The sequence below is a fragment of the Rhopilema esculentum genome, chromosome 10, assembly GCF_057945365.1.
Source record: "Rhopilema esculentum isolate cy_ngs chromosome 10, ASM5794536v1, whole genome shotgun sequence".
Taxonomy (NCBI): domain Eukaryota; kingdom Metazoa; phylum Cnidaria; class Scyphozoa; order Rhizostomeae; family Rhizostomatidae; genus Rhopilema; species Rhopilema esculentum.
Genome location: NC_142824.1, coordinates 7165066 through 7183134, shown reverse-complemented (window position 1 = coordinate 7183134; position 18069 = coordinate 7165066). Strand labels below are relative to the sequence as shown.

The 18069-nt window shown below is 33.7% G+C and overlaps 3 protein-coding genes across 5 annotated transcripts; 1 reads left to right on the top strand and 2 right to left on the bottom strand.

The window, feature by feature from the left end:
• Positions 1-492: 492 nt before the first annotated feature.
• LOC135693993 (uncharacterized) lies at positions 493-4301 on the bottom strand. 3 transcript variants are annotated; one of them, XM_089110832.1, is made up of 5 exons: positions 3777-4298; positions 2296-3491; positions 1832-2007; positions 1032-1176; positions 493-657 (listed from the first exon to the last, which is right to left on the bottom strand). In XM_089110832.1, the coding sequence occupies exons 1-5, from the start codon at positions 3979-3981 to the stop codon at positions 631-633; spliced, it is 1749 nt and encodes a 582-aa protein (XP_088966958.1). In that variant the 5' UTR covers positions 3982-4298; the 3' UTR covers positions 493-630. The 3 variants fall into 3 exon arrangements, 1 of the variants encoding a protein (XP_088966958.1); XR_016144160.1 differs by having other exon boundaries at positions 630-670; positions 1032-1126; positions 3777-4301; XR_016144161.1 differs by having other exon boundaries at positions 638-657; positions 1032-1126; positions 3777-4301.
• LOC135694025 (splicing regulator SDE2) lies at positions 4188-11607 on the top strand. The gene is made up of 6 exons (XM_065212664.2): positions 4188-4323; positions 4749-4990; positions 5357-5526; positions 7915-8008; positions 8535-8892; positions 10838-11607. The coding sequence occupies exons 1-6, from the start codon at positions 4231-4233 to the stop codon at positions 11048-11050; spliced, it is 1170 nt and encodes a 389-aa protein (XP_065068736.2). The 5' UTR covers positions 4188-4230; the 3' UTR covers positions 11051-11607.
• Positions 11608-13232: 1625 nt separating this feature from the next.
• Positions 13233-17744, bottom strand: LOC135694052 (mucin-like protein). Its single transcript, XM_065212712.2, has 3 exons — positions 17466-17744; positions 16997-17220; positions 13233-14599 (listed from the first exon to the last, which is right to left on the bottom strand). Exons 2-3 carry the CDS (start codon positions 17166-17168, stop codon positions 14115-14117), a joined length of 657 nt encoding a protein of 218 aa, XP_065068784.1. The 5' UTR covers positions 17169-17220; positions 17466-17744; the 3' UTR covers positions 13233-14114.
• Positions 17745-18069: the final 325 nt, after the last annotated feature.

Here is an 18069-nt window from a genome sequence, read left to right as displayed (position 1 = left end):
AGCACTGTTCACTGACTCAGCAGACTCAATCATATAGATATAAACTTTAGATCCTTGCCGAGGAAAGGAATCTTTCAATATTTCTGGTATCTGTAGAATGAAACAATGATTCAACATGTAATTTCGAGGATGGATTTGAAGTAGAGTAAAAATGCCTAATATCAAAGCATTTATTTAACCAATTCGTTTTTATTTAAAGAAGGAATAACATATGCATTGTGATCCCAAAACTTTCAATTTGATCTAAAAGCTCAGAAAAAGTAATCATGTAACTATAAAAAAAAAAGTATTCTATGGAAAGAAAATTCCTGTACTTGTTTCATACTAGAAGACTTTGATGCTCAGTAAGAAATACAATATTGATTAAACAAGATAGCTTTGTGGTACTGGATATCAATGATGTATGAGATAATAAAGCTACACAGTACTAGGAGTACCAATTGGAACTTACAGGCTTCTTATACCAAGACCTTTTTGATACTTTGACTGGAAAATCATGAGTAGTTGAGTCTCTTGTTTGGTGTCTGAGCATCCTTGTTGGTACCATTGCTGCATCCAATTCTGAGGCATCATGCAGCAACTTGCATGCTTCCCAACAAGTAGCAACTCTAGATAGGATCTTCACATCTGTCAGGTCATGATGTTCAAGCGAGAGTGCTACACAAGGAGCCTGGAATTTATTGATCTGAACTACTGATATGAACTTATCTGAATTATGAAAAAAGTGAAGCAGAGTAAAATACCATAAACAGCGGATAGATAAAAAATTTAAGGGAAATGGAAATCTGTTGAAACTACCAAAACATGGCATTTACTGAAATAACTATGAAGGGGAAACTTTTGGTGGAATAAAACCACAAATTAACATAATGTCAGGTAGATAAATTATCAGAAAAATTTAAATGAAAAATGTAATTCTTTAGCATTCTTCAGAAGAATACTGGGATGTTTGTTTTTCTGATCTCAAAACACTTAAGAAAATCCTTCCCAGACAAAAAAACAATATTTTTAAATTTTGTTCAAAATTTTACCGTCACTGGTTTGGTCAGCATTGATTTTGCAGGTAAATGTAAGTGTGTCCTTCCATACAAATTGGAGGAGTTGTCGTCTATCCAAAATTCAAATTCTGAGTTAACAGAAAAATCCAGTTTACCAACAGAAAGAAATTTGCAATATCTATGGCAAACAATTGATATGATCATTAAGACAAAATGACCTTATTTTACAACAGTGAAAAAATTTTTGCATACAATTACCAAAATGTTAAATTTAAGAAACCCAAAGGTAAAATAAAGTGCCAATAAGAAGCTCATACTTTAATTCTGAACACAGCTATTTACAACTTTACATAAGTAAATGTAATATACAGAGGATATATTGTAGTTAAATCATGTACAGTCTTAAAACATCAAAAAGAAATAAACTACTAGAAGCTCCAAAGGAAGCCTTTTATGCAGAGGCTTACTTATTAATAATTTTTCATATCCTGGTACATTGCAGTGTTCTCTGTTTTCTTTCCTAATCTACTTTGCTGCAAAGCAATGCTCTGTGTCCAATGAGCAACTTGCTACGTCTTGGAAATACTTTGCTTTATTTGTAAACTCAAATATTATTTTCTTTAAACAGCCTGTTACTTTGTTTTGGTTGGACAGGAGAGGTGTGTTCTTTTATCGAGTTTTCTTATTTTAAAATAAAATAAAATAAAATATGATGACATCTGAGATAACAAATAGACAAGAAGCTTACAAATGAAGCACTTGCTTTAAGAAACAGCATTATTAATATAATTACTTTAAATCTTATTACTTCACAAAATGCACAAAAGGTTTACCTGTTGATTACACTAATTGTTTCAACTGGACTTATTTGCACAGGTATGTTGTTTGGTTTGAATGAGATGGAATCTAGCATTAACTTGTGAATAGAATCTCTTGCTGCGTTTGGCTCTATGTATGATGAAGTCATTTGCAGAAAAACATTTTCAATTTCTTCAAATTCATCAAGAAGCTGAAAAAAGATAGTGTAACCCTTAATACATTCAACATTAATTTAAAATCAATAAGAAAGGTTTGCTATATATGGTGCCATGACAATAGAACAAATGAGGTACTTTTGGTAAAAAAAACCAATATGAAATAAATGACAAAAAGAGGATTTCACTTGGCTTTTCAAATATACCCTGAAAGAAGTTAAAATATAGCTATTCAGTCATATTACTTTTCAAATTACTGCTTGCCTTGATTACTAATTTTTGGCAAAGAATTACCATGTATCCAAGAGCAATAAAAATATTACCTTCATGCTGGCTGCAAAATTAGCATTTGTTGATGACAGCATGAAATGCAGAGTTCCCTCTTTCCAGATAAGAAGTCTTTTAATCTTTAGAAAATCTTCATAGTCTTTTGGTATACCAACACAAATACAAATATTACATTGAAAGTTGTGCCTTAAAATTGAATTGTGATCTATGGTTGTAATGATCAGGGTATTCTCTAGTGGATTTATAGCATCACAAAAAGTTGTATTAATGAGATATATTGAGAATCTATTTAAATAATTAAATCTGGTTGTCATTTTAAGTTCTTGGAGAGTTGAGAATAATACCCTGGCTGTGACATTTGAATCAACAAGTAATGCAAATCTCAGTGTGACTTGTTGTGACTTTGGCACCATATTTACTTCATTTTCTAAGGTATGTAAAGCCATTTCAAGACATGAGTGAACTAGCCTAATTTGCTTCTTTTGCTCAAAATACTCCTTGAATAATGAATCCATTACAATCTGTTTTGTTTTCAAGAACTTTAACATTAAGCAATGCAAAGAAACTTCTCTTTCAACTTCTTCTGCATCTTTGATAACTTTGTGGAACTCATCCAAACAAAATGCAAAGGCTGCAGGTCCAAAAGCTTCCAGATGAAACTTGAGATTGTTGATGACTTGCAAAAAAACCTCTATTTTAGATGATAGGCTTTCATTCACTAAGACTTTTAAAAAACATTCACATTCTTCCAGTTCCTGTTTAATACGAAGCAAAGCTGGCTCATCAGCAACTGCGTCTTTAGATATAATTCTGAACGATTTGATAACACCAGCATCACATCCAATGGCAATTGAGTCAGTGGCTACTTTAAGAGGCATTATCGGAATTGTTTGGTTGCATAACTTAAGGAAATCTTTAATACTATTTGCACAATACATGTACTTGCTTATGTTCACAAGCATAACGAATCTGATGTCCCTTTCTCTGATAATTTCAAAACTGGATCTGATCTCTTTAAATATTTCTTTATCTATTTCAATAGCAGTCAAATCTACAATAATAAGACCCAGCTTATCCAAAAATGTATCCTTGAGTTTGTGCCTTAAATAATAGTCCAATGGCATTGTGTAAACTATAACCTTCTCATTTGTGGCATCAGTCAGCTGCTTTCCCAACACTTCAAGGTGTAAATTTGTTATTACCTCTAACCATCTTCTGAATCTATGATGTCCTATGAAAGACACGACTTCAAGTGAATAAAAACCTCAAGTGATGATAAAACAAGACTTAAGATTATAATCTAATTAGAAGTAACAGATCAATGATAAGTTTGTTTGGAATAAAATGTGGATAAAAGAAACATTAAATATAATAGATATATGCTTGCTCTTGAAACTAGAATTAAATTAATATAGATCATTTCTTTTGCACTCTTTCGTTCACGTTGTGTCTTGACAATATTAATTTCAAATTAAAAGGCCCAACTAACAAAACTCAAATTAATAACAACACTTACTATCAGAATCTTCTAGAGCTGTTAATACCAAGCATGGTTTATTGGTTTGTTTTACAAATTCATTGCAAATGTAACAAACTAGTAGTTCTTTTGAGGTCATACGATTCAGCAAAATTGTGCAATTTTCTTTTAAAGCTGATGCTAGGTGATCTATCAAGTACGGATGCCTAAAAAAGTTCACAGCCATCATATCACGAGTGCTCATTTATTGTAAATGCCAAATTCCATTATTTAACAAAACTGCAAGATGCATCGTCTTTATCCCTTTGAAAGGATATCATAGACTAAAAAAGGGCATTTCTTATCATTCTTTAACCAGTATTTTGCCACTAGGAAGATATAATTTGGTATTTTCCATCTCATTGGTATTTTCCGTCTTTTTAAATTCGAATATGGAGGCATCCTCGTTTCCAAGATAAACAGCCAGCCTCTTTCCATATGCATTCTTTCCAAAATGGACGACGAAAACAATTGCTCAACATTCACTGGAAAAAAATGCTGTCGCGTCTTTGACACTTCAGGAAAAGGCATTGAAGAAATGATTAAGGTAAAGATATTTTTATGATACTTGCTGTAAGAGTGATTCTAACACTAAATAGAGATCTGTACTACACAAGAAAGCTCTATTAATTACCCCGACTTATGTGAAGTGTTTTTCCGCGCTGGGAACGCCGAAACAATAATTTTGAAATTTGCGGATAACGAGAGTTTCCCGTGGAGTCGTGCCCGGAATTTGAAACAAAGGATTTCAAAGAGACCTTTTTTTATTTTTTCTTGGTATCAGAAGTCAGAAGTTTAAATCGTGGAATATTTGCGGGGAAAAGATAACAAATACTGTGCGCGGAATCGACGGCAAAATAATTTTACGGGGAATGCCCCGGTACACGACTCGAGAAAGGATTTCTTTTATACCCTTCATTTCAGGAAGCATCCAGTTGTTTTCAATTAAGAATCTAAATTCATTTCTTTCAGAATCTCTCAGCTCAAGATGTCTATTTCACTTCCAATGGAAAGATATTTGACATTAAAACCTTCCTGGATGGCAAAATTGTGGAGCCATCTCTTGTCAGGTGTCATCTGCGCATTTTGGGCGGCAAAGGTGGATTTGGTTCAATGTTACGTGCACTTGGTGCTCAAATAGAGAAAACAACAAACAGAGAAGCATGTAGGGATTTAAGTGGTAGAAGAATGAGGGATGTCAACAATGAAAAAACGTAATTCAGTGTAAAATAACTTTTGTGAAGACAGTCATTAGACTCAGTAAATTATCAATTCAAATAAAATGCCTCTTAAATTTTTCTTGATTAAATACCTTTTTTTATATTCTAAACTAAAATATCTGTTTTAAAAAAGCACTTTGTTTTTAATGTTGTTTAATTCGTATGCTGAAACTAAATTATTTGGAGTTATTGGGAGATAGCTTACTAAAGGAACAAATGAAAAGTATCTGAATCTTTGCAACATCAGATATTTTTTTCATGATAAAGATAATGTAATCAAATTAAATTTCTGTATTTCATTTTATATTTAAATTGTTGTTACTTTGTTTAATTTCTTGGCATTGTTATTCATCTATGCAGGATTAATGAGTGGTTAGAGAAAAAGAAAACTGAAGACGAGGATAAAGCAAAAAGGAAAAAGGAAAAACTTGAAAAGATATTAAACCCACCAAGGCACATTTTAAAAGACTCAAGCTATGTCACAGATTTAAAAGCCAATGCTGAAAAAGTTGAAGATGCTTTAAAACAAGGTACTTGATGAATCATTAATATATCATTTTCATAAAAGGATTAGGTTTATTGAATTCCCAAATGCATTCTTTGCGAGATATGCTGCTTCTTCAGTTATTATCATAAAATGCTTGGAGCAGATTTAAATGTAATGTAAAGACATTATACCAATGAGTAAATCATTTCCGATGTCCCAAACTAGTACAAACTAAGTGACACTTCTCTTTAAATTTTCAACACCTTTCAAACAACCTCTTGTTGTTAATGTGTGAATAAAGGAAAGGCCACAATAGCAGGCTCTCAATAGACTCCGATAGAACTCTTGCGGTAGAAAAATTGATTAAATTGTAGTAAATAGAGAACAACCCGCAACATGTCAAGAATAAACAACAGCAAACACATGTAAATCAGTTATGGCTAATATTTCGCCCTGGCATACGGGGTTTCATTAGAGCAAAAAGTTGTTAATCCCTGGTTTTTTCCAGCCATGCGTCTTGGCTAAAGCTACACTTCCTAGTGCAAAAAAAGCTTTGAGAACCACTTCACTCCACTTGATGGCTTAGTAATCTTGACTTCCCTTCCAAAGCATTTGACTGGTTTGGTAAAATTATTGGCCTAACTTTTACTTTTTCCATGTAAATATAAAATTGTCTTTAACTTTTGGCTGGAAAATAAAACAATATCATCAGGCAAATGACAAATAAACAAAAACATTATAATTTTGTTCTGAGAAAGTTTACCCCTAAGATTTTTTTCAAAGTGGAATGAATTATTTTCTATATATAAGCAGTATGTTGGTTAAATTTTTCCAGGGGTTGCAAAAAAGCTATATGCAAAAACTTAGTAGAGACAATAGAAAACCAAAGAAAACCAGTTCTAACTCTTCTGGGGGCTTCTCAAAGCCGAGATTTGAATGAAATTGGAAATAATTTGACTTCTTCTTCTTCTTCTTCTTCAGCTTTGTATGAAAAAAATGCAACAAATTGATAAGACTAAGGAACATTTTTATAATTGATAAGATCTTTAAAGTCTGGGTGAAAATTCTTTGCAGTTCCATCTAATATTGGCATCATAATATTGTGCTATCAATGTCTCCATGGATACCCCAGCAAATTTTAAAAGTTAAATCACAAATGGATTATTGACTTAAATTTTAAAAATTGTGAGGTTTTTACTTTTTTTGAGTTGCTGAAATTCTGAAATGATCCCTATTGTCAGTCTACAATTATAAATAATTTACATTGTATTTTGTTTTCATTAACTTTGAAGAAGATAAAATAAGGAACCAAGATAGTCTAGCTAAAACCCCTCGATTTACCACCCTTTTAGCATCCTGATTTTCAGTGGAATGAGCTCTGTTGTCTGAAACAAGACCACCTTGGGCAAGAGCAAGCATTGCTGAGGCGAATGAGCTGTTGCTCTTACATTTATATCATGTTCTAGTACCATTTCCAGCCACTATTCCTCTGCCAACTTTTGTGTTTTATACGGTTTTGTATGCCCTTTGCAAAGGCAAAATGATGTTTTGATATATTTTTGAACTATTGTTCAAGTGCTAAAACAATGGGCTCTATTGACATGCATAGCTGAGAACAATTAAATTTGTGGTCAAAAACAAATCAAATCATTGGCAATTGTTTGTATAGCATCTTGATCTTTTTCAACCAGACACCTTGCATTGCTTCCTTTATCAAAGCATTTTTCAATTAGCTGTCTTTTTACAATGCACTTTTACCATGCGAAGAATTCATTTTTATTATTTCTTTTTCTCATTAGATACATTGTCTTTCAAGTCATATGGTAGCTGCATGCTGGTTACAGCTTTAAATGATTTTATTCCTCAGGCACTGTGAACAGGGGGGAGGGCTGGGGGGCTCAACCACTTTTTGCATGAAATGCCAAATATTAAGTTTTTTTAGTCCCCCCCCACTTTTCTCAACGCTCTGCAGTGCCTGTTCCTACTGTAATAATGCTTTTAGTATTAAGCCAACATAAAGTTGTAAACATTTTCTGTTATCTATCCAATCATCCACCTGTTATATTTCATATACTATTTCAGATATAATGACAAGTCAGCTTTCTATTAATCTCTAATGTCTTTCAACCCTTGAGTACTTCTAGTGCACTTTTTTCTTCAACTATCATTGTTGCTCTATAACTTTTTCTCTGGCAATAACTTTCACATTTTTGTCTGTTCCCTTCATATCCTGATGGGTTTTTTTCTTATCCTACTAAACAAGCACCCTTTCCTCTATACCATGTCCCAAATTTTCAAGTCTATCGAGTTTTGCAGCAAGGTAATCAACCTCTGCTTCAATCGCTGTAGTAATCCTTGATTCCTTTGAACCATGCTAATATCAAGACCCTGGAAATTAAGCTACTTGAACTAAAAGAAATCTTTTCATTAGGTCTGATTACAAAACAGCAGTCACAAGGTACAGGTCATGGAAAAAGACAGCATTCAAGTGAAAAAAATGGGAAAGCCAAAAAGCAGAGACTTTGGTAATTTTATGTTTTCTGTTTTTCTTCTTTTTTTCCAGATATTTAAGTGGTTCAAATACTTGATTTTGAGAATTTTGAATCAAGGTTGCTAATTACTACACTTCTGTCGGAACAGGGTCACAGGAAATCCTTTATGTTTCCTAAAAATGAGTCTTTTAAAAACAGATCATCTACAAACTAGCCAGAGGAAAACACAGTCTGTTATTAGTATTATCAGTCTAACAGGAGTTTCTGAGAACCTCTAGCGAACTTCAACTTTAACATTGAAAACTTTAGAGAGTTTCTCTTTTACTGATTTCAATTAATGGTGTTATGTTGCATTTAAATGGCCTTAAACCAATTGATTTCTGATTTTACACCTGAGCATTTTATAAAAACTGATAGACAATTGATTCAAGGTACCCACTGCCAGTTACCCAAGGTCAAACTTTAACAGATTTCAGAAAGTTGGTCTAAAATCATTTTGCGACTTTTAATTCTTTGCTACAATTGGTATTAAAATTTCATCATGATGTTTTGGTGACAGGCTTGGCTTAGATGACTCTGATACTGCAGAAGAAGATGAAGATATTTGTGATAGCACTTTTGAAAGTGAATGCCTGGCTTATCCAGTTGAAAAAACAGACAAATTACTATCAGATGTTCCAAACAAAAGTGACAGCACAGACACTAAATCAGATGATCCTGTACACTTGAAAGATGTGTTTGAAACAAAGCTGCCAGAAAAAGACAGTGAACCTTATAAAGAAAAGGTGCAAATCAGTGGACATTCTGCTTTTTCTACAAAAGAGGAAAAGCCCAATGTTCAAACAGACAATGACTCAAGATCTGATGAAAGAAGTGAAAAGGAGGATGTCTCTAAAGCTCAGAATAGCCATCAAAGTGTAAGTTTAGCATTACATGAAAGCATGTAATACCTTCTAGTATTGTCATCATCATTTTGGTTGTCCAGTTCAGAAGTTGCTTAAAACGTTAACTGCTAAGGGCTAGAAGAACAAAAAGTCAAATTAGTTGAAGCATAGCATTCTGATTGATTTCTCGCAAACAGGCTACTTGAACTACTTAAAACTGTACATTTTCTTGAACCTTAGGATCAAAATACTTTTTTGAACAAAAATATAAAAAGTTTGTTACCATAGCAACAAAAGCCACACCTTGTTTTAAATGTACATAAGACATTGAATACATTCAAAAGTTTGTTTACCTATTTAGAGAGCCGGGGCATATTTTGACATTCATTTACACCATTTTTGTAATATCAAGGTATCTGAGACAACACTTGCAGGTCTTAGACCAGAAACTATACTGAATTCGAAGACAGGAAAAGTTCAAACAAACAAATATTTTTATAAGAACCAGACAGAAACTGACAGGAGGATGTAATACCAAGACTTGTTATTGCAAAATTTGCAAGCTACAGCCTAGTTATAATCTTCAATTATAATACAAAATTATAGAAATAAGATAAAAAAAGTTTGGAAACTGAATAGATATAAAAACTAGAAAAATAGGAACAGCTTTGCTAAATCTTAGCCAAAAAGCCACAAACATTGAAACCTTGGTCTTTGTAGACATTATATAAATATTATTTATAAACAAGTCCTCTCTGCCTAACATTTTCAGTTAAAATATAAAAGTTTAGTTTTCAAATTGTATTGTGAAAGTATGAAAAAATTCAGTTTTGAAAGGTAATGTAATGACCCAATTCAGCAGTTAACATATTAAACTAAAAAAGTTCCAATGAATACCACACTTTCAAATTTGTCAGTTTGATTTCATCATTTTGATTGCAACTGTGACTCATTGAATTGTTAGCTGTAAACTGACTTAAGTAGCTTTTCCCACAAGTATGTCAGTTTTCCAGCTTAAGTCAAGTTGTCCCGCAAACTGACTTAAGAACTGACAGTTAGTTTTGTTTTTCATACCTGGGATTAGGAAAGAACTGAGAGCTTCATACTAACATTCAAATGCAACAGAACTGTAACAACTACCATTTACAACTACTACCTTTCAAATGGCTGACATATTACTATATCTGGCTTCACAGACAACAAGGGCAAGGTCATCTGAACTTTACTGATGAAACCAACTGAAATTTCTTTTCATGTCATTCAATTCAGTTCTCAAAATGTGAATACTTGTAACTATATATGATCTATACACTATATACATATGAAAACTAACAACAAATCCATTAAAACAGGTTGAATTTTATAAGATTAGTTAATAAAAGTGATGACAAGTTTTGACAGGAAAGACCCCTTCTTGAATTAAAACTTTGTATTTTTTATATTTGTATTTGATGTATTTGTTGCTACCTAGCATCCGAAGGTAGTTTTTTGGGACACTGAGAAGAACTTGCATGTTCTGTTCTTGGTTTAAAACCTTTTAAACCAAGAACAGAACATTCAAGTTCTTCTCAGTGTCCCAAAAAACTACCTTCGGATGCTAGGTAGCAACAAATACATCAAATACAAATACAAAAAATACAAAGTTTTAATTGAAGAAGGGATACAATGATTCTTTTGGCAAAATGAATTCCAGAGAATGTTACCATAGATATTTGCAATATCATATCTCAGAAAATTATTGTCAACACAGGCTTCAATTAGTTATCCCCATATGTTTCCCTGTAAACTGTGGTAAAAAGTTTGTGAATATATCTATATAAACAAGTTCAGTATGCTCATTACATAAACACTGATCATCAGGCAGATTATAAAATTGTGTTAAAAATGAATTGGATACCTACCCTTTCCTTGTTGGTATTCCTTTCTGCCTGCTTTACGACAAATATATTAGTTTTGTTTCATGTTCTTTCTTACTTAGGATCTTCTAATCAACCTGCAGTTGTTTTCAATGGCAGAAGAGCTAGAAGCATTTGGACTGGAAAAACTTAAATGTGAGCTAATGAAGCATGGCTTAAAATGTGGTGGAACCTTGCAGCAACGTGCTCAGCGCTTATTTCTATTGAAGGACACTCCTATTGAAAAGTTAGATAAATCACTGTTTGCAAAACAGGGAAAGAAGCACTCAAAATAGAGACATGCATTCTTAATGCTTTAGAGCTTGGTGAAAAGTCAAATGAGTTGGCACACAGAAAGAGACAATCATTTTTGTCATACTCGGAGATCAAGCATGTTATGAATGCAAATAACAGTATGCTTCTACTCCTAGCTTGTTTTATTTGGTTATGATTGTTATAATTTGTTTGAAGTATCAATATTATGGGAAAATTTGTTAAAAATCTCACACTTTGACAAGCTGAAAGAAATCAGGATGGTTTTTTTAAGAAAGCAGGTTTTTTGGTCTAGCAGTTACCTTGCTCTTAGCGATCCAAGTTGAATAACATAATAATTTAAAAGTATTGAAGCAGGAGTTAAAGACATGTCAATGTACCTTCAAATCTTGTAGCACTTTGCTAAACTCTGTGAAGCATGTTTAATTGCTTATCAAAGACGATGTATCAGCCCTAAGTTAAATGCAATTATTTCCCTAATATACTAGTTGTAAAACTTTGTCCTGTATTGTTCTGTAAAAATAAATTGGATTGTAAATAAAACTCTGCAAGAACGAAAGAGAAATGCAAGAACATTACACTCTATACTGTCAATTTTTGAAACCAATTAAGGTTTCTTGAAGATCACCTATCAATGAGAGAGTTGCAATATTGCTATATTTACAAACAAATTACTGTATTTTGCTGGTATAAGATGCATCCTTGCATAAGAAGCACCCATTATTCCATGTTTGAATTCTGAAAAAATAGTTTTACTGTGTCTTACCATGTATAAGACTCACCCCCTTTTGCCAGTTCTTGTAAAGCATGTATCTTTCAGTGAAAGAATAAACTCAAGAATACTATAGACATTACATCTGTGGAGGAAAATTTGTTCACACCGCAATGTTTCAAATCATCAAAATAGAAAGTTTAAAATCATAAAAGAATCAAAATCATTATTAACGCTTACAGGTTTTAAAATCATTAAAATTCTTGTCTGCCATCCATTTCATTCACAACTTTCACAACGATTACAGGGATGTGCCCTTCAATTAAAAGAATGAAGGTTACAACCCTTCCATTTGGGAGTAAAAAAAGCTTTTGTCAGATAATTTTTCTATCGCGACTGGAAAATTTCGCACCTTTTACTAAATTTTCGTTAAAGTGCAATTATTCAAATTAAGAGAACAGGAGCTCCAAATATCATAATATTTTGTCTAAAAAACGAATGACACTTTGCCTTCAAAGGAAATGATGGGACAGTCAATGTTACCATGTATAAGATATACCCTCAAACAAAGCCATAATTAAACAAAGATGCCTTTTATACATGGCAAAATACAGTAAGACAAAAATAAATTTTGAAACATTGTTACTGTTGTATGCAGGTTGTATTTCTTTCTTACTCTTTACAAAACTTTTTTAACTTGATTTCAAGTAATGCGTAGTTTTTTACATGAAAATAATGACATTGCAGGGTATAGTTCTAGTGTGTAAGTATAGGAAGAAATGCAGGAAAGGCTGTCTGCAAAAGTTATTTTTAGGCGGGGGCTTATTCGAGGGGAGGGGGAGCTTATTCGAGCATGGGGCTTATCCGAGGATTTACGGTGTTGGTATTATTGATTTCATCAATTAAAGTCATCTTCAGTAAAGAAAGCTTTCCAATACTTTAAATCTACAATATATTTTTTCAAGGTGGCTAGCTTTAGCTTTTTATTTTCATCTCGTTAACAAGGGTTGTAAAATTTCGACATTACACGGGCTTTTTCACATTTCAAAGTTAAAAATGTTTGCTGTGAAAGATTCTATTCCAATCAGGTTCCTTTGGAAATGTGTGTTGATGCAAATCGTATGAATTTTCTTCAGGGTGAATTCTTTGAAGGTGTATCTTGTAATTTTGCTCTTCATGCCAACTCTGCATTTTACTTTCTTTTCCTTACTCCCACAAACGCGTTAGTTACTAGATGCTATACTCGACACCTTTAGCTTAAAGGAGCGCGAGGGGTGTCACTTTTTCCAAGAGGTTTTTAGGATTTTTCGCAGAATTTTTTGAAGATTTTTCTCGAAAACAAAAGGGTTTTTGCCAAAGGTGTATGAGATTTTCGTGAAGTGATATGCCCTTCAAAGGCATACGTAATGTTCGGAAATGAAAAGATCGAATAATTGTGAGTGGTCTCTTTCAGGAAGAGGAAATAGAAAGAAAGGGACAGATAGACAATGTGATATGCAAACTCACGCAATTAGAGCAATGATTTTAGGTAGAAAAGACTTACAACTTTATCCTTTGAAATTCTACTTCCAATTGATACCAAGAAAGATATTAAGAAAGAGCATGATTGTAAATTAAAAAAGGTGAATAAAATTTGATTCAGAAAAGTGCTTGCAGAAATTGTAGCATGAACTTTTGTGCCTGCGAGCTCCGCTCCCACGCTCGCGCAGATTAATAACGAGGTCTGCCTTCAAATAGTAAAAAATGGCTCAGGGCATGCTAACCTTTGCAAAAATACTAAGAATCATCAGATATACAACAAGCTTTATATCTTAAACAATCCTATTAATAAAGAACAAGTACACCCTGAATGCTGAAAATATTTGGTACTAACATATTTACATCCATACATGGCACAGTTTTTTCAAGAATTTCTGTCTCTTAACAATGATTAAGCCTTTTGTTTTGATCAAAGGGATTAAAAAGAGCCTTTGAGTCTGGAAATGCTATTTGGGGAGGTTCCTTTTTAAAATACATATTTATTTGCAGTAAAAAAATATGCAAAAGATAGTAGTCCAAGGCTGTGTGCACCAATTATGCATGTTCTTATTTTATATTTAAGTCCACGCAAAGGAATTAGCCTTTCTCTGGTCAAGCACATAATAAAACATACATATAGTAATCAGGGAGCTAAAATTTGTACACTTATAAGGCATACCTATCAAAAAGGCAAGGTTTTAGTACAAATACATACTTTTGTGCCTAAAGTCTATATAGCAAATGGGGTAGTTTCAGATTCGAAGGACAGCTTCCCGGAGCATAAAAGGATACTTTAAATATGACAACAAACTAACCGTATTAAATAGAATATTAAAATAGTGATAAGCCTTCAAATTCTATGACTGTGTAGTGTTCGATGTAGGAGGTATGATACAGTCCTTTTCTTTACAGTCAGCAATTTCTTGAAGATTACCTTGACAATTTTCTCCACCAAACTGTGGGGCTGGATTATTACACTGGCGAGTTCGGGTTTTATGTCCAGGTCCACAAGTTACTGAGCATCCACTGAAATCTCCCCAATTTGACATACCTCCATTGATTGGACAAGGCTTTAAATGCAAACATTTCTGGGTTTCTTCCAAAGGACCACTGCATACTCTGCCACCAAATGCAGGGGCAGGGTTATCACATTTGCGGCTTCGTTTTCTATCTCCAGATTGGCATGGCCTATTGCATTCACCCCAATCACTCCATGGTCCTAAACCACCAGAAATGGGACAATCACGAATTTTGCAAGGCCTCGTTTCAAAATGGCTGCCAATGTCCATGCAATCTCTTCCAAATCCATTGGGTTTTGGGTTTGTGCAATTGCGATATCTACCTATAACATTATTTTGAATTCTTCAAACAAGTTTACAAAATACCCTTCAAACTTTTTAGTTATTTTGGTGGTTTTGAGCAGCATTCAGTAGGGGAAACAAAGCATGGTTACCTGAAGTAAGCACTAAAAAATTAATATCCAGGTTTTGAGCAAAAGTAATGTTATAGGAAGAATGATGCATTTGATTGGTTCTTTTGTTTTTTTACCAATCAGTCACCTAGTTAACCTCTAGATAACCTCTCGCCTAACTGAAGAGTCCATAGAAAAAAAATTCTGTCTACACAGGTTGGGATTCACTGTTTTGATGAAAATGGACTCCAAAACTCTTAACAGAAAAGATAACCTTGCCTGCTCAATGATTTTATACTTTTATCACTCTACATTATGGCAAACTCGAGATTTGTGAGCAAATGTTGACCAATGGCCAAATCATATTTACTTGTGGGCATATTAGCTTTCGCCTTGGTTGTTCTCAAATAAGGGTTTCAACATTTACTTGCCTGATGCTGGTTTTTAGCAATCTCTAAATATAAATAAGATACAGAATGGTAATTGCTAAAAATGCCAGACAATCAGACTGCTTCAATGTTTTTCTCTCATATTTCCATAAAAGAACAAACCCAGCTTAGCAAGATCCTTTGAAAGTTCAGCTGTTTCACAGAAATCTTTGGGTTATAAACTGTTTTAGACAGCTGAAAATCAAATGGGCCCTTCTTTCAGATAGCAAACAAGTTTGAAGATGGGGGAAATTTGTTATTTTTGGCATTGAAAACATACAAAAGCCAGATTGGCAAGTCAATAATTTCTTTGTCCCACACAGATTTGTTGTCCTCATTTCAAACTGTCTAACAAGGAGGGGTTGAACTTAAATAGTTTCAACAATTGCATGGATCCTTTGTAGTGCTAGGCATCAGGAGAATTGCCCTTTGCTCTCCTTTTTGTTTGCTTGGTGGCTCATATTGCTTTTAAGATTTTCGGAAGAAAATTTCATGGTGCATTGTAGCAAAAATTTAGGGCCCTCCTGAAAATGGGAGTTTTAATATAACAGCAATTTGCCAGCAGCACCTAGCTTGCCTCTACATGCTTATGATACCACTTACAGAGAAAGGCTTAATTGAAACATTAGTCCACTGCTGCTACAACTACTAATAATTTAACTGCTGCTAGAGGGTCCACTGATTCCCCAATTCCCACATTGTTTTTAGCCCAATTCCTGATTCCTGACCATCCATACCCAAATCTTGGTGTTATCGTTTACTGAATGCCACTCACCATTTCCCAATTCCAGACTTCAAGAAATGATGTCAGGTTATTTCACCTTGCAAAAATTACTTGTGAGGTGTAAACAGAATTCTATTGATTTAATATAACAACACAACAGTTTTATGTGACTGATATTAATTCTAACTGTGGTACAAGAAACTGATATCAAGTGCTCTTTCTTTTAATATTGCCACAACCATATGCTAAGTAGCTGTCAATAGGAGTTAGGGGGTTTTCAGTAGTGTTATGAAAGTTCTGCATCAGTTGCAAAAGGCCAAAACCATATGCTTGGCAGCTGTAAATGGTTGCAGCTGCAAACAAGTTAAAAGAATATCAGCCTCAAAAAGCCATATTTTCTGGAATGCGAATTTCTATCATTTCCAGCACTGGGATTTTTTCAGATGAAACTTTAGCAAGGATAGCTGATCCTTTCAGAATAAGCATACTTTTTAGGCATAGAATAAGTATGACAGCTACTTTTTAGGCATCAGCTACCCAAAATCCAAGATTTAAATACACAAGTCCCTTTTCTTTCTGATATCTTTATCCAGGTAACTCCCCCAATCTTTGAATGTAAACAAACATGAATATTTCAATATTTGTTAAAATATGTAGTCATTGTCATTCAGAAAGAAGAAGTTTTGTAAACAATCAAATATATTGATGATTGACAGTCCTCTTGTGCCCTCACAAAAATTTCATTATGATCCTCAGATTGGTTTTGAGATTTTTTGTGATATTGATTAAAGTAGCCTTGTGTAACAAATACAAGGAGTTGTTATTTGCATGGGGCATCTTAAATGAATCTTAACAACTGCTTCTCCCTTATCACATTTTAAAAGTTTCAAATTTGGTCTGGCCCCCTTTCCAGGGGTGCACCAGAGGCACATGCTGCAACTTTTGGAAAAAATTGATTTTCCTTAGATGTAGCCTTTGAAAAAAGTTTCCTTTCTGTGACATGGTGCTCCTTCCTACCATAACTGTGCCCCTTGAACTTGCTTCATAACTGTGCCCCTCCCTCTTTATCACAACATAATTTACAAATTAAAAGTAAGAATGTTTAATTACTTTACAGTGAATTATGTTCTTGTATCTATATCCAGGAATATTTTTCCAAAAAAGAGAATAAATTACCTTGTAAGGAGTCTCCACAGTCTCTCATACAAAGACTCCAGCTACTCCATTCTGTATATCCACCATCTACTGAGTATAATCTTTTCAAAAAGTATTTTGGTCCAACAATTATGAAAAACACAACGAAGAAGCTTGCAATTATAAATTTAGGACTTGGCAATACAAATGACATCTTGGAATAATTGGCACTGCAAGTTTTCTCTGTTACAGTGCGTACAGTTGTTCTGAAAAGAATTTGAACACACAATAAGGCATAAATTTCGCAATAGTTTACGGAACAAAATATTAAGCTTTTATGAAAAATCTACAAGATCTCAAAAGGAGCATGATTGCACCGAACATGCAATTCAGAAAGCAGAAACTTTGTCGTATGGTCTTGTTATTGCAAAATGCTTCCATAACCGGGCATTTAAAAAACGATCAATAATATGTGTACCTGGTCATACATACATTGAAAAATCATTTTTACCTTGGACTGAAAACGCCCTATCTTTAGATGTGCCAGGTGAAGTTGTCCTTAAAGCACCAAACCACAGAAACTAAGACAATAAAAGCATACAGGTTATACAGGAGTACAATAAACAATAAAAGCTCTGGTTTCCACGGAAAACTGAATCTCCCCCGCAGAGGCTTTCAATTGCTTCCTCCCCCTTTATTATCGCAGTTGGTTAAAGTGCCCACTGAATTGAAAAAATCAAAACATTTTTTATTGATGTTCTAAGTCAAGTCAGTGCTCCTGAATCCGATGGTGAAGTTATTTTTTAGGAATTGTGAAGTGTTTTGAAGCTACAACGCTTCAAATTTGCGATTTTCAAGACTTTTTGTGCGAAAATTTGTGCGCGGTCTGTGAGGAATTTTAGGAATGTGTGACGCATTAACGTTTATAAGTCGCGGAAGTGATGCGGAACTGTATTTCGAGTGCGATAAAAAACTCAAAAAAACGTGAAATGGATGTAAATAGTGCGATAATTGTGCTCTAAATATCACTAGCTATCTAACTAAAAGACACGTGCAAGGTATTTTCTTGAGAAAATTTCGAGCCCATACGAAATAAGCAAACTTTTTGCTTGAGT